This window comes from Arvicola amphibius, chromosome 1 (genome assembly GCF_903992535.2).
Source record: "Arvicola amphibius chromosome 1, mArvAmp1.2, whole genome shotgun sequence".
NCBI lineage: Eukaryota > Metazoa > Chordata > Mammalia > Rodentia > Cricetidae > Arvicola > Arvicola amphibius.
The window spans coordinates 92,264,820-92,287,446 of NC_052047.1; the positions used below are offsets into that span (position 1 = coordinate 92,264,820).

Genomic DNA, 22,627 nt, shown 5'->3' on the forward strand with positions numbered 1-22,627 from the left:
GTTTCATGATCTATCACTCATTGGGGCCACGTAAAATTGGGGTGGATTATTTAATCGTTCCCCTATTTATGTAAACTCTGTGTTCCGAGGTTCCTGGTCACAGCAACACCAGTGTCAACGTGCCTACACGACATTGGGGAAATCTGCCTATATTCCGGAGATGACGCTTTTATCTGAACACCGGAGTTTGTCCTCACTTAACCTGGCTTTATTATTAGTGGGTTCAAGGGCCCGTGCCTGGTGAGAAGAGCCCGCCCTACAGTGTGCCTGTGGTCCTCACCCACACCAGGCGCTGGACCTGCCAGCCTGGGCTGCCTTCTGTTTCTCACAAGCGGATCTAAGTCTGCAGCAGTTCTTGGGAATTTTGCCGGTGTGGGCCTGGCGAGGTCATTCTGTCTCCTGATGAGTTTCCTTTATCTGGTTTAGGGGGCTGTTGTGATGAACATGACCCTAGAGCGTTCCGTAATACCTCTGGTCCCTTGGGAACTATCGGCAGAGCCCGTGGCTTTATCTCTCTCTGCACAAAGGTTCCGTGTCTCTGGAAAAGAAAACAAAGATGACATTATCCAGAGAATCATGAACTGGAGCTGCCTGTGTGGGGAGTTCAAGTTCTGGTTATGAAGGAAAGCCTTTGTCTGCTTCTCCACTGACTGTCACTTCAGTCCAAATCTAAAGACACCACCAGAAGTTTCGGTGAGCCTTGTAAACAAGGGAAAATAGACAGAGTGGAGAAGTAAAAAGCAGACAGTCACCAAAGCGTCTGTGCTTTCTGATCATCGCTACTTGTACAAATGCAACTATTTGCATGGAATTTTATTTTTTGCTTCGTAGGTTGCTATGGCTGCAAATGAAACTATAATCCATAGACTTGATGATTGTGTCCAAATGTCCGAATGGATTCCTTACAATGAACTATGAAAACAAACATCTGTATCATTAGACTTTCCAGCAGCGAGTCTTCAATTCTGTTCTGCTTATGAGAACATCTAAAATTTTATTGCTATCACTTTAAACCAGTGCTCTCAGTAAATATACCAAAGGCTCTATGGTTCAAAACCATGACACCATCCTTGTTCTTTACACGCTGAGTCTAACCTGCTGATGACTACCTTTGTTTAGATAAACGATTAGAAAGACAAATATGACCGAAAAGTTCTCCTGTACGTCTGTTCTGTATCGCATTAAATGCTTAGTTCTGAGCATTGCCTCACCTTTCCCCGGATGGGCTCATTGGGACTTTTCCTGGAATCATATTGATGTATAAAGGAAATGTATTCTATGAAATTGTTTTCCTGTTCTCCTGACGAATCCAGGCACGTAAGCGGAACTAGGAAAGATGAGAGGTATTTCAGAGAAATCAGTACGATAATTAGATTTGAATATGGAAATATAAATATTGTGATATTTATCCTTTATGAAACTGTCAAAAAATGCCAGGCATGTGGAAGATTCCTTCAGTCCTGGTGCTTGGGAGGCAAAGGCAAGCAGTCCTGTGAGTTTCAGGATAGCCTGCTCTACATAATAGGTTCCAAACAAAGGTCAACAGAAATTGCTTAAGTTATCTAACCATAGCTATAATAATATGGATTCAGAATTTATTCTGAATGAAACTATCTAAATAAAAAATTAGTTTCACACATGGAATTGATAAAAATTTTATTTTTATCTTATGTGGCTGAGTATTTTCCCTGCATGTATGTATATGCACACGTGTACCTGATTCTTTCAAAAGCTGGAGGAGGGTGTCAGATCTCCGAGGACTGGAGTTACAGAAGGTTGGGAGTCACTGTGCAGTGCTGAGAATAAAGCCCAGGTCGTCTGGAAGAGCAGCCAGTGCTCTTAAGCACTAAGCCATTTCTTCAGCTCCTGTTAGATATGCTTTTAAACAGACACCAATATGCCTTAGCGAAAACAAAGTTGTTTGCCAAATTGTTTCTGACAACTAGGAAGGGTACGAAAGATTTTCCGCTGAACGTGTGGTCGTGGCTAAGTAATTACGACGATGCCCAAAGCATTCCGTGCTGATGCCACGGGGACACTCAGGATGGCTGGCATTGCTGAGCAGAAATCCTTTACTCTTGAACCCAGTAATAGAGGTTCCACTCGTTTGCAATGTCCACCTGCTACTAACGATAAAAGAGTTGAGTGAATCCTGCCAAAGGAAACACTTTTGATTCTCTCTTTTTAACAAATATAGACGTGGATGTAAGAATTCGCATATCCCTGGAACATCTATGGAATAGTGCATAAGAAACTGATTCTGGTGGCTCCAGTAGGGAAGAATTGTGTGATCGAGGAAAGGTAGAGAGGGGTGGATTGAATTTTGATCATATATTTTATAGCATTCAAATTATGCACCTTATGTATATAAACCATTAAAGTGTAACAAAATGTAATCTTTACAGCCCATACTTTTACACTGGAAGTGGTGGAATATGCTTCAATCGCAGCACCTAGGCAGGAGGAATACCACAAGTTTGAGGCCAGCCTGGGCTGTATGATGAGTTTAAGGCCAGCCTTGGATACTCAGTGAAACTCAGTCTCAAACAAAACAGAACTAAGTAAAATCACTCATGGTTCTTCCCAGTGTGACAGACTGTTGCCTAACGTGGTGGTGCAATCTTTGGTGTTAACACCCAGGAGGCAGAGGCAGGTGTGTAGCCCAGTGAATATGAGGCTAGCCTGGTCTACATGGCAAGTTCCAGGTTAGCAAAAGTGATGTAATAAAACCCTATCTAAAACAAGCGAATGAACATAGTCTAATTTGGGCGAATAAATAAGAATGGAGAATGCATATAGGATATAAGTGATAGATAATATTTCCTTGGTTTCTAATTAGCACTCAGTTTCCGAGGACTTGTGAGCACACCAAGAGGAGCAGGTGCCAGCAACATCAGAGCTGCAGCGCTGAGGAAATGACATAATTTATATTTTTCTTGCATATTGAAAAAAGACTGTCTCCTTATGAATACCGTGTTTTCACTCTCCGAGCATCGAAGCTTTCACTAATCTCAGCAAGTGACAGCTTCTTAGATAAAGCCCAGTACCTCTGCATCTTAGAACTAAATAGTGACTTAGTGAGAAGCCAGTGCACGAGCCGTGGTAGAGTTCAGGCACGTCTTCAGATTCAGCCTCTACCACATATCCTGAGCGTGTGCAACTGGGGGGCAGCCCACCTAGCTTTACTGGGGTTCACTTTCCTCTCTTCTAAAATGTACCTAATTTGTATTGCAGTTTCATTTCTGTTACTCTGCTAAGATACCCTGAACAAAAGGAACTTTTATTTCCTGTCCCAGGTTACAGTCCGTTATCTCGGAGAGGTCGAGGTGGCAGTGACGGAAGACTGGATCATCTCGCATCCCACAGCCCAGAGCAGAGAGAAATGAATTCCATCAGCTTCTGGCATTTAGCTCACACGTTTCACTCCTACGCGGCCCTTGACCCATGCCCGGAAAATGCTACCCACTATGGGCTGACTCCCACATTCACTAATACAATCAAGATAATCCCATATTTTTCTTTTTTTTTCTTCTTCAAGGACTCGGTTTACTGTTTTATAATTTTCTCATAAGAAAGTAAACTGAATAATGTTCTCTACCTAATGTGGATTAAATATATAAATATAGACTTAGAAAACAGATTGATTTAATTAGGTTTATAATTTATCTCTTGGCTAAAAACATTCTACACACTTTTCCTTTCCCCATTTTTTTCTCCCTCACCTCCAGTTTCTAGTGTTCAGTGTAGCTTTGGAAGCCCATTCATTGTAAATTCTGAGGAAAAGATACATTTTAAAAGACTTGCTTCATTCTTTTTTAATTACATCTTTAAATTTTTTATTAATCAATTAATTTTTCCCAGGTAAATCAGTTTCCACTCCTTCCCTCTTTTCCTCCCAGTCCCCCTCTCCAGCTTCCCCCCAACAAATCCCTTTCCTTTTCCTTCAGGAAAGTGCAGGCCTTCCAGATCACACCAGTCAGCCGTGGGATGTAAGTTACAGCGAGACTAGGCTCCCACTGCTTCTGCCAGGAGCCTCGCAGAGGACGAATACACACAACTGCAACACAGGTGCAGAGGGCCCAGATCAGTCCCATGCAAGACTTTTGGCTGACAGTTCCATCTGCATGAGCCTCCATGAGTCCAGGCCAGTTGGCTCTGTGTATTTTTCCTGTGGTGTCCTTGACCTCTCTGGCTCCCATAACCCTTCCTCCCCCTCTTCCACAGGATTCCCGCAGCTCTGTCTAGTGACTGACTGTGGGTCTCTGCATTTGTTTCCAGTGGCTGATAGGTGAGGCCTCTCGGATGACAACTGGGCTGGGCAATGATCTATGAGTATAGCAGACTATCAGTAGAAATCATTTCATTGACTTTTCCCCTTCTTTTTTCCAGTCATCTTTGGTTCTAGTCTATGAGCTGTCCAGACTCTGGGTCCTGGTCTTTCAGGCAGTATCAGGAAGGGGTTCGCTCTCATGGTATGGGTTTCAAGTCATTGGTTGGCCACTCCCATAATTTCCAAGCCACCTTTACCCCAACATATCTTGGAGGCAGGGCAAATTGTAGGTTAGAGGTTATGTGAGTGGATTATGTGGTTACAGGAGACGGCTGCTTCAGGCTCTGTATCTCTCGCTGCTAGGAGTCTCAGTTAGGGTCATCCTCAGATTCCTGGGAGTTCCCATTGCACTCGGTTCCTAGTTGACCCCAGAGATGCTCCCTGATTCCTGCTGTCTTTCCCAGTACTCTGTAGACCAGGCTGGCCTTGCACTCAGAGTGCTACCTGCCTCTGCTTCCTGAGTGCTGGGCTTAAAAAGGCATGTTCCACTGCCGCCCAGCTGTAATTTAGCAGTTTTAACTTGAGAACATTTCTTAACTCTTTATGGCTACTTATGAAACATCAGCAAATATTTTGAAAACATCATTCTTTTCAGTAGAATTCATTTGAGTCCTACATAAAAATATCACAAATGTAAAAACTGTAGTTCTCATGATATATTTTGGATGTTTTCATTTTGTTTTTATTTGTGTGTGTATATGTATGTGTTTGTGTGTGTGTCAGTGTGAGTGTATATGTGTGGTGTATGTGTAGATATGTGTGTAGGAGTGTGCATGTGTATATATGTGTGTATGTTTGTCTGTGTGTGAGTATGTATGTGTATGTGTGTGTGGGGGGGGCATATGTGTGCAGGTGCCTACAGATGCCAGAGAAGGGTTTCAGATTCCACATGTGCTGACATCACAGGAGAGCGAGGATACAGAAGATGAACTCAGGTCATTTGCTAGAGCAGTAAGTACTTTTAATTGCTGAGTCATCTCGCCAGCTCCATGTAGAAGTTTGAATGAAATTATCCCCAATAGCCTTATATATTTGAATACTTGGTGACCAGTTGGTGGAACTGTTTGGGAAGAATTAGGGGGTGTGGTCTTGTTGGAGGAGGTGTGTCACTGGGGGTTGGCTTCAAGTTTTCAAAATCCCAAGTCATTTCCAGCTATCTCTCTCTCAGCTTGTGGTGGTTGTCTCATTGCATAAGCTCCCCACTACTGCTCCAGCACTATGCCTGCCTGCTTGCTGCCATGCTCGCCACCGTGGTGATCATGAGCGTACTTTCTGAAACTAAGACAAATTCTTTCTTCTACAATTTGCTTTAGTCATGATTTCTCTTCACAGCAACAGAAAAGAAACTAAGATGCTCCATATGCCAGATTTAAAATAATGAATGAATAAATAAATAAATAAATAAATAAATAAATGCAGCAGAAAGCATACACTTTGGAGCAAAAGAAACAATAAACTGAAACCCATCTTAGGCAAGTAATTTTACCACTGGGTCTGAATCTGTAACTCAAAAAGAACATTAAAATACAAAAAGTCATAGGTTAGCAGTCAAGGGTTTATTTCAACCAAAAATGCCACCCTTCACCAATTCACCAAGTAGATCAACTTTTCCAAATTACGAAGTTTTATGATACAAATCCAAAATATGACTGGATCTTACAGGGACTCAGACATGATGAAGCACGGCCATTTGTGAACTAAGTGTGGGTGGCAGCCAGGAAGCTGTGTGGTGGTGGAAAGGGCACTTTCACTGTCAGCACAAGATAACATTGCTGAAATGCCAGAGATGGGGTGTAACGACGTGGGCTGAGGGAACAGAATGATGGGAGGTTGCTTCTCGCTGGCCTCAGTACACGCTGGCATAGTGTGTATGCTGCAAAAGACGGGCACACAGCTGAAGTTTTACACAGCCTGAAGTGTACAGTACAGTAATTTTTTTTCACTAATAAAAAAGCAATTCCTGCATAGGAATTGTTTCAGGTCAATGTTGGGACTTTTTCTTTGTTAGTTTAAATTTGAATTCAGTTTATTGAGTAATATGTAGTATTCATCTAAGAAGGTATAGTCAATAGTTTAGCATTTGACTGTATATTCATTTGGTTATTCAAACTACTTATTGAGTTTGATCACTATGCTAGACCTTAGGATATATTAATAAACTTAGTAATGAGGAATATCAATTGAAGAGGGAGGGGGTGGGGGAGAGACAGGTAGATAGACCAAAACACAGACAGAAAGACACACACACACATACACACACACACACACACACACACAGAGAGATAGAGAGAGAGAGAGAGAGAATATGATAGGTTTTAAAAGCTAAGTTCCAATCCAGTACCTAACAGTACAATACAATAACTAATGACTCACATACCCACCATTTATTATTATTATTATTATTTTAATATACAAGCAGTAGAACTTCAAATGGTGTTTTACTTAGTTCTAGTGCCAGTCCTACAATATCATCTAATTATAATGTTTTTGTTCCCTTCAGAGCCAAAGAGAGTTTTGTTTCTTTTTTACTAAGTTCAATGCCTGATTCCACCAGAAAGTGTCCTTGTACCCATGCCACTTAAACCTGCTAGGGTATGATTTCCCCTGAGAATCTACAGATACAAGCTCGCTGAGCATGTACTAATGAGCTGGGGACTTCACATGCATCATTTCTTAAATAGTCACATTTTTCTTGTTTTTGTATGGAAAGTTTGAGAATCTTCTCTTCATAATTTGTTTTGCTGTTTCATGATATAAGGGTCTATGTTTTTTCTTTCAGATCCAGCTACACCCAGTGTGCCCTTTCAATGCCTTTTATAGAGTGATTTCTTTACCATTTCAGAGGCTGAGCAGAGTGTTAGCTTTGAGCACAGACACTGGAACTAGCTACCAGCTGAGCCAATCATCTGCCTTCAGCAAGTTACTTAAACTCTGTGCTAGCTGAAGGTGCCACCTTGAAATCTGCTGCTCCAATATATTGATGATTATTAATAGAGCCTGAAAAACAGTAGATGATATGGAAATCGGATTGGAGGTGTCAGGAAAATTAAAAATGGAGCTGTCATATGACCCAGTGGTACCACACTTGGGTACCCAAAGTTCTCTAAGTCAGCACACCACAGAGACATTTGTGTATCTGTGTTTATTGCTGCACATTCGCAATAATCAGGAAGGAATAGAACCTGTCTAGCTATCTACAGATGAATGCATCATGAAGGTGTGGTACATACACACAAAGGAATATTATGCATTCATGAAGAAAACTGAAACCATGACCTCTGCAGGAAAATGGATAGGAAAGAAATTAAGTGAAGCAAGCAAAACTGAGAAAGACAAACAGCACATGCTTTCTTTCATGTGAGGAACCCAAATTTAAAGTTTATGTGCATGAGAGAGAGACTATACATATGTGTCGAGATCATAAAGTTAGAGGGGCGGGGTGTGAAAGGAGAGCTCCTGAGGGAAGAGTGGGGAAGGTAATGGGATGGTTAAAAGCAGAAAGTGAGGACTCTCTGGGAGAATGGAATCTGGCGGGGGAGGACAGGAAGAGGGAGGAGAGTGAGGGAAACTGTTTAGACAAATGCACCATGAAACCCTCAGTGCTGTATGAGTGGATGCAAGGAAAACATTCTGAGCTTCCTTACACAGATTATTAAATATTTTTAGATATAAAATGATTATACCTAAGAATGTCATGATAGTAAACTGAGTCACATTTTATTAAAACCATAATGCTAACAAGAATTAACAAAGGATTCCTTTTAGAGATCTTGAACGCTCTGACTTCTGTGATTTGGTCCGTCTAGATGAAGATACATACATAGATCAGCTGGATCGAAGATCACAGCATGAGAAAGTAGCACGAGATGAGATTCCAGCTAAAAGAGGCCCTTTCTCCACCAGAAGCAAAGTCTCATCGCATCTCACTCCAGGGAAATGGGCCTGGAAGGCATCTGCACCTGACCTTCTCTACCAGTTACCAGCTTCTCCGCCCAGTGGGCTAACCTGAACCAAGTCCTTTGTATGTCTTTACATCTTACAGCTCTGTCCAAATCAGGACACATGGGCTCAATTCAGTGTCGCTGGATCTCCATTTCTTTATGAGACTCCTAGTTCCCAAAAACAAAACAAAACAAAACAACAACAACAAAACAAAAACAAAAACGTGCTTTTAAAAATGTGTGTGTTTTCCTCTTGTTGATCTTCATGTTAATTTAATTTTTAGGTCCAGCAAAAGTCCCTAAAAGGGTAAGGTAAAATTCTGCAATCTTAATACTGTCTATCTGAAAACTGAGAATGCTGATTTTATTGCTACACCCTTGCACTACATAGAAGTGTTTTTCGACATTCCCAATGCTGTGACTGTTTCATGCATTTCCTCATGTTGTGGTGACCCCCCAACCATAAAATTATTTTCGTTGCTACTTCATAACTGTAATTTTGCTACAGTTATAAATTGTAATGTAAATATCTGATATGTGACCCCTGTAAAAGGGTCTTTTGACCCCAAGGAGTTGTGACCCCACAGGTTGAGAACCACTGCGTTATAGCGTTAATTTGAGAATAAAATCAGAGTTTATGTTTGGAAGTTCTATAAAGTACCTGACAAACAGTATGTTCTCAATAAATGCTATGTTTTAGTCATTATTGCTCCTTCATTTTACTCCTTTCTGTGGTGATATTTTGTTTGTGATCTAACAAAGCTTGTCTGGAGACCAGAGTCTGGAGCTAGTCACTAGTTAACCATAGAGACCAGGCAGTGGTGACACACACCTTTAATCCCAGCACCTGGGAGGAGGAAACAGGAAATGATATGGCTGTGGAGAGAAAGGAAGTGATAAAGCAGGACAGAAACAGGAGCTCCGGCTGAGAAGTTGGCAAGTTAAAAGGTGGCTGTGTACCTGGCTCCTTTGTCTCTCTGATCTTTCAGCTTTTGCCGTGATATCTGACTCTGGGTTTTTATTACTAAGACCAATTAGAATTTATATTATATCTTTCAGAAAAGAGCGCCAGAAAGGTTGGACTTCTTGATGGTCTCTCTGAAGGGGCGTGGTTGATCGGCAGTTATGATTAACCAGACTAGCTGTAATATATAATATTCAGCTTTAATAAAGGAAAGAAAAGGGAACTTACAAAAGCCAAGGTTCCCACGAGGAGCGCAGGAAAACAAAGAGAAGGCGGGCCGCACACCCTCAAGATTTTATAAGTAAATATTAGCCTAAGGGGGACACGCCTTACAAACAAGGTGATTGGCTGGGCTTCCCCTTCATCTCTCCACCTGGTTTCTCTCATACTTTTTAGAATTTTGTTCTGTTTTATGCTCTTAATGTTTCCTTGTCTTTATACAGGGAAATTACCTTGGCATAATTCTGTGTTTTGGCTGTCCACTTATGATTAAGAATAGAAGGACCAGAATGATTTTCCAGTACGCCCAGTGTGATAGTTATTGTCTGGCTAAAAGTCTAGGCTCCAATAGTCTTCATTAATAAAAAAGAGTTCTCTAGTACTTATATGTATGTGTGTGCCTGTGTGAGTTTATGTGTACCGTGTGCATGAAGAAGCCTGCAGAGTGAGAAGATGGCATCAGACCCTCTGGAAGTGGAGTGACAGGTGTGAACTGGCATGTGAATGCTGGAAGCCAAGCTAGGGTTCTCTACAAGAAAAGGAAGTGTTCTTTAGTCGCTGAGCCATCTCTCTAGCTCTTAGTCGTCCCTCCCTCCCTCCCTCCCTCCCTCCCTCCCTCCCTCCCTCCCTCCCTCCCTCCCTTCCTTCCTTCCTTCCTTCCTCCTTTCATTCCTTTCTTTATTAATTTAGAGATGGAGTCTCAACTATAAGTTTCAGTTGGCCAAGAACTTGCTATACTGACCAGGCTGGCCTTAAATTCACAGAGATCCACCTGCCTCTAACTTCTGAGTCCTGGGATTAGACGTGTGCGCCATTTGCCTGGCTCTTTAGTAGTTAACATTAAGACAACGTAGAAGGTGCTGTGGCAGAAGCCTGACTTGGAGCGATGCTCTCCTGCTTTCTTGATTCTTGTCCTCTTCTGTGTCTGCTGACATGCCGGAGGTTCCATCTCCAGAGGCTTCTTTGTCTCTGACCCATCAGTGGGCTCCTATTCTCTCTCCCACACACTCCATAAAAATTTCCTTCCATTCACTTTATCCTGATTTCTCTGCTATTCCATAGTCTTAGGTGGCAGAAAATGGAGCTGTCTGTACTCACTCTAAATCATGAGTCAGAAGCAGAAAATTTCTTTCTAAAGGAGAGGCCATGGTCAGAGATGACTAGTTAGCCCTTTACACAAACCTCTACCCTGGAGCTAGGAATTATGCATAATACATACGATCATTTTCTACTTTTTAATGCTGTGACCTTTGGTCTGTCTAATTTATGTATTTTCAGCTAAATAGACCAAATCACAGAGGTCAGAGCATTAAAGATCTTGAAAAGGAATCCTTTGTTTACTCTTACTAGCATTATGGTTTTAACAAGAAGTGACTCTGTTTGCTATAGTGATAGACAAATAAATTATTTAGATCTAAAAATATTTAATAATCTGTAATGGTATTTCCTAAGTTATGTATTTTTAATTCTATGTTGATTTTTTTAAAATTTATTTATTTTATTTGCATTGGTGTTTTGCTACATGTATGTCCGTGTGAGGATGTCAGATCTTGGGGTTACAGACAGTTGTTAGCTACCATGTGGGTGCTAGGACTTGAACCCAGGTCCTCTGGAAGAGCAGTCAGTGCTCTTAACCACTGAGCCATCTCTCTAGCCCCTAAGTTATGTATCTTAAGTACCGATCATGACATGATCTAAAAATAAGAATGAGATGATAAAAAAACAGAGAAATATGCTTTAGAAATCATTATGCTTATTCTTAGAATAAGGATATTCTACAGGCTAATTTTTTATTTAACTTTTAAATTCACATTTCATAAAATTTAATCAACTAACTCTTCTTTTGTAAGCACTATCTATAAAGATCAATAACAATTAGCATCTTGTTTTTTGTTGTTGTTGCTGGTGGGTTGAAATGCTCTGATATAAAGCGACTTAAGAGAAAAAGGATTCATTTTGGTTTATAGCTCTAGAGGAATGAGCCCACTGTGGCAGGGAAGGCATGGGTGGCAGGGAAGGAATGGTGGCAGGGAAGGCATGGTGGCAGATGTTTGAAGTTGGCCAGTCACACTGCATTGATAGTCAGGAGTTGCAGAGAGAACAGGAAGTTGGGTTGGACTACCCTAAAGGGTGGGGCCTCCACATTCTGAAGGCTTTACAGAGACATCACTGGCTGAAGATCTGTTCAGACGCACGAGCTTAGGAGGGACATTCCACACCACCATCATCACCGCTCAGATTACACTTTGAGATTCTGCCACTTAGGGTTAGATGTTATTTCAAGTTACGGCTTTTAGAATTTGGTGGCAAAATTGGGCAGAGTGTTCCAGAGTTTCTGACTTGGAAGCTGGTGTGACTATGTCCGTCCAGTGTCTGGAGATGTGGGGTCTCCTGGGAGGGACTAAGAGCCTTTCCTGGGCTCTCTTGGCAGTCCATGTATTTTCAGCTCCTGTAGAGAGATCATTTTCTCAGGAGGTGCCCAACACATCTTAATAAAAGTTTACCATGGCTGACCTTACCTATTCCACAAGAAGGCTTTCGCATCCTGCTGTGTCTGACCGGCAAAACCAGCTGGCAAGCTGGCATTTGAAAATCACTTCTCTGGGTGCTCTTGGTGTCGTAAGGCGGCTGGGAGACAGGTTCTTTCACTTCGCTGTGGAACCACCATTTTCTCTTCACAGGAAAAAAAGGGGGGAAACGCACTGTCAAATGATGATGGAGATTTTCGTCTGATGCTTGAAGTCTATGAATATCTAGTTATTTAATGTAACAAGGTATCAGTCTAGAATTAAAAGATTATTTGCTTTTTTCTGTGTGCGGTGTACGTGAATGTATGTGTGCATGTGCATGCATGTGAAGCACATGACATTGGTGTCTTCTTGAGTTGCACCCCCATTTTGTCTATTGAGACGGGGTCTGCCACTGAACCTGGTGCTCACTAATCCTGCTGTGTGGGTAGTTGGTGAGCTTCAGGGATCTGCCCGTATCTGCCTCCCCCTCCCATGCCTTTCCCGTCCTTGTCCCCACTGCTGGGATTACAGGCATGCCCATCTTGGGGCTCCAAGTTTATGGTAGCACAGCAAGCACTCTACCGAGAATGTCTCCAGGGATTTCTAAATACAGAAGTTAATGTTTTCACAAGGTACAAGCTTGGAAATGGTATCTAAAAACAGTTGCATATTTTAACTGAAATCCATCTGCTCAATTATTACACTACCTTTTAGTAATAAAGTCATAAAAATTAACAAAGTGGTTATATTTCTTTATTTCTTATATTTATGTTTTATGTATAGACTACACACATATGTTAAACATGGTGTAGTCTAAAAATTATGTCCTATTCTAACTTATTGTCTAAAATGATATTTTGCAAAGTTGTTAGTCCATAACCCATCCCACATAATGGAATATATTTTAAATCCCACAAGACTATATAATGTTATACATATATGAAGGTGAAAGACAGCCATCATGGAATTTTGTTATGATTATTGTAGGACGTTCATCCTATTTCATCTCTCTCTTCTATCTCATGTCACAAGTCTGAACACAACTCACATCAATTTATAATTCATAAACCTGTATTTTTGTACTAAAAAAACTGCCCTAAGGGAAATGATCTCCAATAAATTCAGCTATGAGTCTATAGTAAAAAAAAGTCTACCATATGATTTAAGAGGAATGAATATGTGATTGCAATAATTAGTTCTGACCGTCAAGCCTCCCCCATACAAAGGGAGAGGCATTGCTAGGTTCATCCCATGTAGCTGCACAGGAGTCCATCAAGTCAGTTTAGCTTCCCATGTAGCTGCACAGGAGTCCATCTCAAGTCAGTTTAGCTTCTAAAAAGACACACGTGAGTGTAAGAAGTGCATATTCAGGGTAATGTCTAATGGGGTCAACTTGACACACACTGTTCAGAGTTTAGAAATAAAGTAAAATCGTGAAAATGCCAAAGACAACAAAGATATTATTTGGGGTGGGGAGTGGGAAACAAGCAGTAAGGAAATACAACAATGTGGAAGGTAGCACTGTTGCGACCGGAGTCGGAACTACAAGCTCCAGGTAAGGTTTGTTAGGAGGCGTTCTTAGACCGGGAAAGATGGGATGCACATATACCAGAGGATTGAGAACAGAACAGGGCCATGGGAAGCAGATCTCAGTTTCTTAAATCAGTACCAGTTTAGGCCAGCAGCTTGCAGCCAAGAGTGATGAACTGGTGGGCAATTGTCAACACATTTCACAGAAACAGGGGGCCTAAGAAAACCAGGACAATAGGCTGAAACCGACTCACGTCAATATTTCCAGGATGAGCTGAAACATGGTTTGAAGTTAAGACTACTTAGTATAGACCTCAAGAAAACTCTAGTACAGATTACAGACAGATGGTGACTGCTCACTATCTGGTTAAAAATAGTCATTTGCTACTGGTCTCAGATTTCCTGCTTTCTGCTCCATCCCATAATTATGACAACGCCTGTTATGCCCAAGTTCTAGAATAGATATGTCTTATTTTACCGACTTTCAGCACAATTCTGAGGCAGGTACATCACTTTACAGATGAGAAAGGACTGAGAGATTAAGAAGCCCCTCCAGATACAGTACTAGTCAGCCGACTAGTATGTGCCCTCAATTCTGAGCTCTGTGCTATTCCCAACACATGGAAGACATGTGCCCTCAGTTCTGAGCTCTGTGCTATTCCCAACACGTGGAAGACACGTGCCCTCAGTTCTGAGCTCTGTGCTATTCCTAACACATAGAAGGCTAAGGCAGATAAACCCAGGTTACGCACATCATCTCAATGCACTAAGGGTCTTAGTCTGTGTAGCCAGACCACCATGGATGGGGTACTTTATAATGTAGATACATTTATTGGCTTTCAGTTCTGGAGCCTAAGAAGGTACAAGAAGGCAGCCAGGTGAAAGAGAGGCTGAGAAGGCTAGCATTGCCCTTCATGACAGAACAGAGTCAACCCATGGAGACCTTTGAGGCCTAGGTCTCACCTTCAGCACTGACAGTGACATTTAAATTTCTACATACATTTTAGAAGAGACATACTTTGAAACTATAACTGTAACTACCCCGATGAAGTTTTCCTATAAAAGATCATAAGACAGATAGTTATATCATCTACTTTTGATGGGAAGAAACTTATTTTTCTAGTATTCAGGTAACAGAAAAATTGACTCTGGACAAAGGAACCATCAGGGCATTTCTGGACCTTCATGTTTATCCCTAGAACATAATGCAAGCAGAGATTTTGAGTTCTCCTTCAAGTAAAATTCCTTAAGAATTTTATCAAAATCATCTAATTTCACAGATGTAAAGGAAATAATGAACACTTTTTCCTAATGTCTGACTGGTAAATGAAGACTCTGTAGTTGGTGTGCTTTCAAGACTGATGGACACTAGATGCAGCTTCTCTTCGGGGCACCCTCTTTACTTTCCTGTTTTGGACCCTCTTCTCCATACCTGCAAAGCATGGTCATGAGAACATGTATGCACCTATGCATGTGTGCATGCCTTTTGATTCAGGTGTTTTTTCACAAGAGGCCATGAGATTAACGAAATAGAGGCTCCCTGCCATTTTACCTCATTCTCAGGCGAAAGGTTAATAGAAAAAGTTCCGCACCCACTCTAATGTTGCACTGATCGGCTTTGGCTATTATTTTATGGCAAAATAAATGTACCTGGGAAGTGTTGCAGTGCGTGATAGATTTGTCTAGGCTTTGGAGGGCAGGCTATGTTTTACAGATTGTAAAGCAGGCACTGCCTAAGAGAGTTGTTCCCCATTTGAAGCTTTGAGCTCTAACAGGAAGTTAAAAAGATAGTCTAAGGCCTATCTCTCTTAAGCCCCAGGATGCTATTATCTGGGGCTCCATTTTGGGGAAATACTGACATATTCTTGATGGTAAAGATCTCTACAACCTTCTGACCCTGGAAAAATTTGATTGTTGCCATATGGATCCAATGGTCACATTTAGAAGTCAGCTCAAGGAGATTACTATTATAAATACTATGTTGATATATATTACATATTATCTGCAAGCTTTCAGGTATGTTTTCATAAACATTGCTATCTTCCATTCCGTTGGTAAATCATGGGATATTCCTCAGACAATAAGTGGTAAACGCAAGAAGAACATCCTAGAGAAACTAGTTCAGTGAATGCAAGAGGTTGTAGGCCTAGAATCATAGTTGCAGCAGTGGCTGCTTGGCTAAGACCACAGGTGGTGACAGAGCCAGGTAGGGCAGGTTGTTGTGACACACACACCTTTAATCCCAGCACTTGGGAGGCAGAGCAGATCTCTGTGAGTTCATGGCCAGCCAGCCAGGCAGCCTGCCAGAGCTACACAGTAATTTCCTGTCTGAAACAACAAAACCACCTCCACCACCTCCATCACCATCACCACCATTACCACCACCACTGCCGCCACCATTGCCACCACCACCATCACCATCACCACCACCACCACCACCACCATCATATTCTGAGAATTCTTAAAGATATGGATTTCTGACACAACCTTACAGAGACCATGGAATTTAATTATAGAACTCTGTGTCTTTAAAAAATGGAAGTTTTATCACAAACACTATGCAGCCAAGGTCATAGAAGTTACAATCTTCTCAAACAGTAGATACCAGGGAGGTGGAAAAATAGCTTTTTAAAAGCAACTCTTAACGTCTCCTGTAACAGTCGCTTCTAAGTTGTGTTCTGTGGAACGCCAGTTCTCTGAGGTATTTATTAATAGGTGTTACACAGAAGGAGCTCCCATAGATAAGACTATCTGGGAAAGGGTGAGCATTTTCAAGCAAATTCAAACACGCTTATCACAGGATTTCTCAGAACTTTTATTTACGAGTGAGAACTATGACTCTCTGAAAAGGGTATTAAAAATAAACCTTTGACTTCACTTTGGAAAAGTATTTTTCTTTTCAGGCAAGAACTAGTGTTCTGAAAACTACACTTTGGGGGAACAGCAAGCCAGTGCAGTCTGCCTGAAAGTGCCAATGTTTAGAAATTAAAAATAGAGTTTTCCCGTTGTTAGAGTAGCTTTAAAGAAAAAGCAAAACAAACAGCAGCAGCAAACCAGTTTCCCTCCTTTTAGAACCCATAATTTTATGTCTTTAGGTAGAAATTACACACACACACACACACACACACACACACACGAAATCCTTTCTTTTAAAAGTCTTGTAAACCAATAAAACTAAATGCCAGGTGTGGTAACACACAGCTGTAAACCAGCACTCAGGAGTCTGAGGCAGGAGGATTTCAGGTTCAACGCTTGGGCTATCTACATAGGGAGACACTACCCTACATCAGGGTCCTACCAAACTAACTGGTCAAACATACAATCAAGCAGTCAGTGCTGAGCTCTAAGTGTTCTACCATACCATTAGATAGCAGTTAAAATATTTAGGCAGCTTGATTTTATTTTAAAGTAAGCATTACTATATTTTAATTGCACTACATTGAAAAAGAAATGTCATCTTGAATGAAAGAACGAAGTTTACATACTTGTGAAATAAAAATGAGTATTTTTAAGTTCTTGGAAATTGGGGCATTCGCAAGTTCATTGTTGCTTTTGTTTTTGTTTTGAAACATGAACATTCCCTTCCCTGTGTAGCCAGTCCCTCTTTACCTGTAATGCCTCTCTCTCTCTCTTTGCTTGGCTCCATTTCAGACTTGCTTTGCCCAGTTCTTACCAGTAGCACAAACAAACAGTGACTCTACTGCGCTTGCCAGCTAGCTATGCTGATGCCCACCCTAACATCTGTGGGGTTCTCCACAGTACCTGCAGGCTAGAGTAAATTATTTGAGATTCGTTTTTCAAGCTTCTCTTTTCTTTCTATTTTCTGACCCAGCTTTGTTCCCTTGGTGTCTCCACTGTGTGTGTGTGTGGGGAGGGGGATTGGGGGTGCGTGTGTGGGTGTGTGGGTGTGTGGGGTGTGTGGGGGGGGTGAGTTAGAGTTAATGCTGAGCTAGCACTCAGTCCCTGTTAACATAGGAACAGTAGATGGTCTCAGTATGGAGGGTTCCCCAGACAGTTTCCATTTACGTATGATGTAAGAGCAGAACTCCACCTAGCCAGAGAGGAGGAAGGCGTGGAACAAGGTGAGGTGTCTGAGACCACTCAGATGGCACACTTCCTTCCACAAATGGCCTGCTGGAAAACACATACATGGGAAAGTGCAGTATTCTCACTCATCAGTGGAGACGATGAACTTCTGTGACTCAACACTGCTAGGGCTCCTACTACAGAAAGCAGCTGTCCATGGGATACAGTCGGCCCCACAGCCCCAGGATTGTGCAGATCAGACTCCGCCACTAAGGACAGTTGCTTAGTCTAGGCTTCCTTTGTGTATCACGGATGGTCTATATGTGGCCACTTCCTCACTAAAAACCTTTTTGAGACATTTTCTGATCACCTATTTAAAAACACAGCTCTGGGCCAACAAGATGGCTCAGCAGGAAAGGCGCCTGCCACTAAGTCTGATGACCTGAGGTTGCTCCCATAGGACTCAATGGAAGAAGAAAATAGACTCTTGTAAGTCACACACACACACACACACACACACACACACACACACACACAGAGAGAGAGAGAGAGAGAGAGAGAGAGAGAGAGAGAGAGAGAGAGAGAGAGAGAGAGAGAGAGAGAGAGAATAATAAAATTAAAAGAGAAACACAATTGCACTTCTCCCGCCAGCAGGCCTTCTGTCTCTCTTGCCAGCCCACCGCACCCAGCATCCTAGTTAGTTTACTACGGCTCATTCCTCCGTTAGAGTATAAGCAGCCCAAGGTCAGAGCATTTCCCTCATTTCTTTGGCTCACTGCTGAATCCCAGCATCCAGAAAGGGGCTTAACCAAAGTGTCGACTTTAACTGTTGCGTAGCAGTTTCCTCACAGAGTCAAACATTCCATCCTATAGGAAGCTCTTTAAACGGGAAGATAAATAACTCAAAATGGCTTCAGAAAGTCTCTGAAACTGACTGCATTGACTAGGCCTCTCCCTAGTGTAAGTAATAAAGACAGCTAAGAGTCCCTCTCAGAAGGAAGGAAACCGAGTTGGAAAAAAAAAAAAATGACGCAGACCAGACCAGTTGCCTGGAGGAAGCAGAAACCAGCCGAGCTGCCTGGAAGAGGGTTTAACCAGAGTCACCCGGACAGGACTCTCTCCAACCTGCTAAGCTGCCTGCAGGCTACACAGTGTGCTCCATGTTTCCTGGCTTTAGGAGCTGTGAGCCATACTGGGGTGGACCCTGCAGACAAAGCTGTCTTTGTGACATTTCTGCTCCAGGAAATAACCTGTCACCTACACTCCTGGAAGCAACCCCAGTAAAACGCATTGGTTCCCTAAGTCAGACTTTGGTGGTATCTGCACTTTGGTCTGTCACGGGTTCCCTGTCCGGAGCCAGAAGATGTGTGTCTGTGTGCATCCCCAGGAAATGTTTTTCATACAACAAATCCTCACAAAATCCCTCTGAGAGATTGATATGGGATTCCCCTCTGTATGCTGTGACTACCATTGGTTAATAAAGAAACTGTCATGGGCCTGCGCAGAGCAGAACAAATGGGTTAATACCAGATGTAAGAGCTAGCTAGCAATACACTTAAGTGATTGGCCAACCAGTGATTTAAATATATAGTTTCTGTGCGATTATTTCGGGAGTCTGGGCAGCCTCCTACTAGAAGAGATAATTGCTATCTTTGCTCTACAGATAAGGAAGTCGAAGCTTATTTGCCCAGAGTCGGAAAGCACAGAGTGGCAGAGGGAGGGTGGATGAGCGAGAATGGCGCGTGTGGACAAACTGGAACTGCTTTTTTTTTTCTGGGATGATTATTTTTAAACCACAAACTGTACATGTAGTATGTAACATGTCTTACATATTAGAGTGGATGAGATCTACAGTGTAAGCACGTGATTAGAAAAGTATTCCTCTGATCAGCCAATTCCACTCCTGGCTGAATCTCTGAACATGTGAGCAGTTGCCTCGCACTGCAAAGGGCACTCGCTGCCGGCAGGGGTTTTGAGATGTAGGACTACTCTGGAGTATTGGATGGACCACAGTTATCCCACAGGTCCTAAAAAGACGAAGGTGGGGTGGCCTTCAGGAGGACAGGCTTGGCTGCGATGCTGATGGCTCTGAAGAGGCAGGTGCCGTGAGCCGAGGTATAAAGGCAGCCTCTCCACGCTGGGGAAGGCAAGGAACAGAGTCTCCCTTCGGAGCCCTACAGGGAGCCAGTGAGACTGACTGACTTGGGACTTCCAAACTCAGGACTGCCTGAAAGTAGATCCGCGTGCCTAAAGCCGGTATTGAGGCTTGTAATTGATAACCACAGCAATAGGAGACAAATACAACAAACTGCCCTTCAACAACCCCGACTTAAAAAATAATGTACCTAGAGTATAGAGAGTGAGAGGCGCTTGGCTTGGCCAGTAGTCCTGGGCCACAAAGACTGCTGCTGGCTTTGTAACACACTGGAGTATCATCTGTAAAACGTTTTCAATAATGCCTCGTAGAAGTTGTTGTAGAGATTAAAGAATATACTTTACATAAAATTGAGCTTATTCCTAGCAGTTTTTTTCTAAAATGTTTACTTTGTGACACCACAAAGCTGGAAAAAAGCCCCATACAGGTACACAAGGAGAAGACATGATTACAGGATGGTGAACGCCTGTCAGCTAACGTGTGCATCCAGTAAGTGGAAGGCACTCTTGTAGGAAGTCTGGATTTCCGAATAGCAGGGGAGTGCTGTGTTAGCACACGTCACAAGCACGACCCTAAGGAACGCCTTTCAGCAGCGCTCGAGGAGCACCGAGGGCTACAGTGTGATGCTCTCGAAACGTGACTGCTCGAATTCTTCCCAGATACACAAATAATCTCTGCCGGAAGGGCTCAAGGCTGCTGCTTTAACCCCTGGTTATAACAGCACTATGCTGCGATGTGTCATGTCCTTCAAATAGACTGGGATCAAACTGTCCTGCAAAGCAGCTTTCGAGTCTAACTCTATCGGTACACAGCAAACGTCTGTCCAACCTGCTTTGCCGGCCCTTTACTGTCAATGTAGGGAACTGGCTCATTGTAAGTCCTTGCATTCGTGTTAATGAATTTAGCATAGCTGACACGTCTTCTGTCCACACACGGTTTTGAGTGTTGTGTGCTTTTTCCAGGTTTGATTTCTTGTTTTTTTTCAGTTATGTCTGCTATACCAGCATCTTCTAGTTTATGCTGTCTGAAAAACATAATCAAGTAGTAAATTATTTATCACAATAAGCATCTCATTAGTTACAAATAATTAAGGGAGATAAAATCTACGTCTCAAGCATTAGTGAAGACAATTTAGGTTTTATTAATGGTTTTGATAGGCTATGCTATTAAAATTTGACATGGGAGTATCTTCTCACTCTAAACCATGTAGGGAATAAAGGGATCTAGTTAATAGTGATTATTCACAGGGCATACTAGTATAGTGAGCAAACTCTCATTTTCTCGGAGTAGAGTACTGACTTGATTGTGCTTATAGGTCATGTTTGGAGTATTCATGCATGGAGGTAGGTTACATGCTAATCTGAACACACCTTTAAAAGCTTTATTATTGGACTGGGGTGACAGCTGAATGGGCAGGAGCAGGTAGGAGCATTTGCCTTACACATACCTGAGTTCAAGTCTCAGCATGCATGTAAAAAGAGTACGCAAGCTTCTGCAGCCCTCAGGCTGTGGAAGGTAGAGATGGGAGGATCATCGGGGCTTGCTGGAAGTCACTCTATATCCAAATTCAGTGAGAGAATTTTCTCAAGCAATAAGGCAGAGAATGGTAGAACGAGCACACCAGCATCCTTCTCTGACTTCCAATCCCACATTGGCACATTTAACCCACCCAACATATATATATATACCACACACAAGACAGATGGACAGACAGATAGCTGGATGATAGATAGATAGATAAATGATAGACTATAGAGTGATAAATGACTGAGCAATATATAGATGATTGATAGATGATAGGTAGATAGATGATAGATTGAGAGATAATTATTGAGAGATAATGGATAGTTGGATGATAGATGATAGATAGGTAGATAGACGATAGAGAGATAGATTATAGATAGATAGATGAAGCTAAAAAGTTTCTGTTAAGAGCTGTCTTTCATGGTTTATGCTTAGATAGTTCAAGCATCTGGACAAGGATAATGGCTTAATTTTAAAAGCTTATTTGGCAAACATATCACCAAATGTCTTTCTACTTTTGAGAAAATACCACTGTGCAGGTGAAACAATCATTTTGATCTCAGTGTTCTTTGCTTCTAATACTTTTAGACTAGATAAGGTGGCACGTACCTGTTATTCCAGCACAGGCAGAGAGAGGTGGATCTCTGTGAGTTCAAGGACAGCCTGGTCTACATAACAAGATCCAGGCCAGCTAAAGCTACTATCTCAAAAAATTATTGCAAGAAAAATATTAAAGATATACTTAAAATATTTCATATATCATGAGAGAAAAAACTCTTTAAAGTTTAAGGACCATTAGAGTCTGGATGAAAAATGAGAAGCTTAAATATTGGCAGTATAAGGAAGATGCATAAAAGGAGAAGGAAGTCAAACTGAGCTAGAGATAAGTCTGCAAGCAGCTGCATTCAGGGGCTACGGGAGCAGGAGGATATTCAAGGAGAAAGAGGACGCCCTCAGTATAGGTCAAGTGTGCTTAGGACTTTGGCTGGATTCAACCTCACCCACCTCTGTCTGGGGATGGTGTGGCATTCTGTGCTCTTTCCCCATGGAGTGCCTCCACTTTCACTGTGACTCCATCCTCTGACATTCAAGGGCCACTGAAAAACCCCATGAGCCCTCCATAGACACCCGCAGATCGGCAGCAAGAGTCTTTTAAATTTCTCCTAGGCTGAGAAGTTGTGCCTATGCCTAACTGAATTGAGGCCACTTCTGACATTCCATTTATACATGGACACACAGGGTCCCAAGACAGAACACCAAGAAACATTGAGTTGGTGTACAACCTGGCAAACTGGGGTAACAACAAACAGATTCAAATACCCACTCAAGAATAACCACATATCCATATCAAGAAATACCACCAATGCCTAAATTCCAGATACCTCGCTCTTATTGCAAACATACAAACAACATGAAAAACCAAAATGA

General features: G+C 42.0%; 1 protein-coding gene across 1 annotated transcript; it reads right to left on the reverse strand.

The window, feature by feature from the left end:
* Window positions 1–337: 337 nt before the first annotated feature.
* C1H2orf73 (chromosome 1 C2orf73 homolog) lies at window positions 338–22,286 on the reverse strand. Its single transcript, XM_042055247.1, has 5 exons — window positions 22,201–22,286; window positions 20,504–20,699; window positions 11,974–12,127; window positions 1,212–1,327; window positions 338–538 (listed from the first exon to the last, which is right to left on the reverse strand). The coding sequence occupies exons 1-5, from the start codon at window positions 22,284–22,286 to the stop codon at window positions 338–340; spliced, it is 753 nt and encodes a 250-aa protein (XP_041911181.1).
* Between the last annotated feature and the right edge of the window lie 341 nt (window positions 22,287–22,627).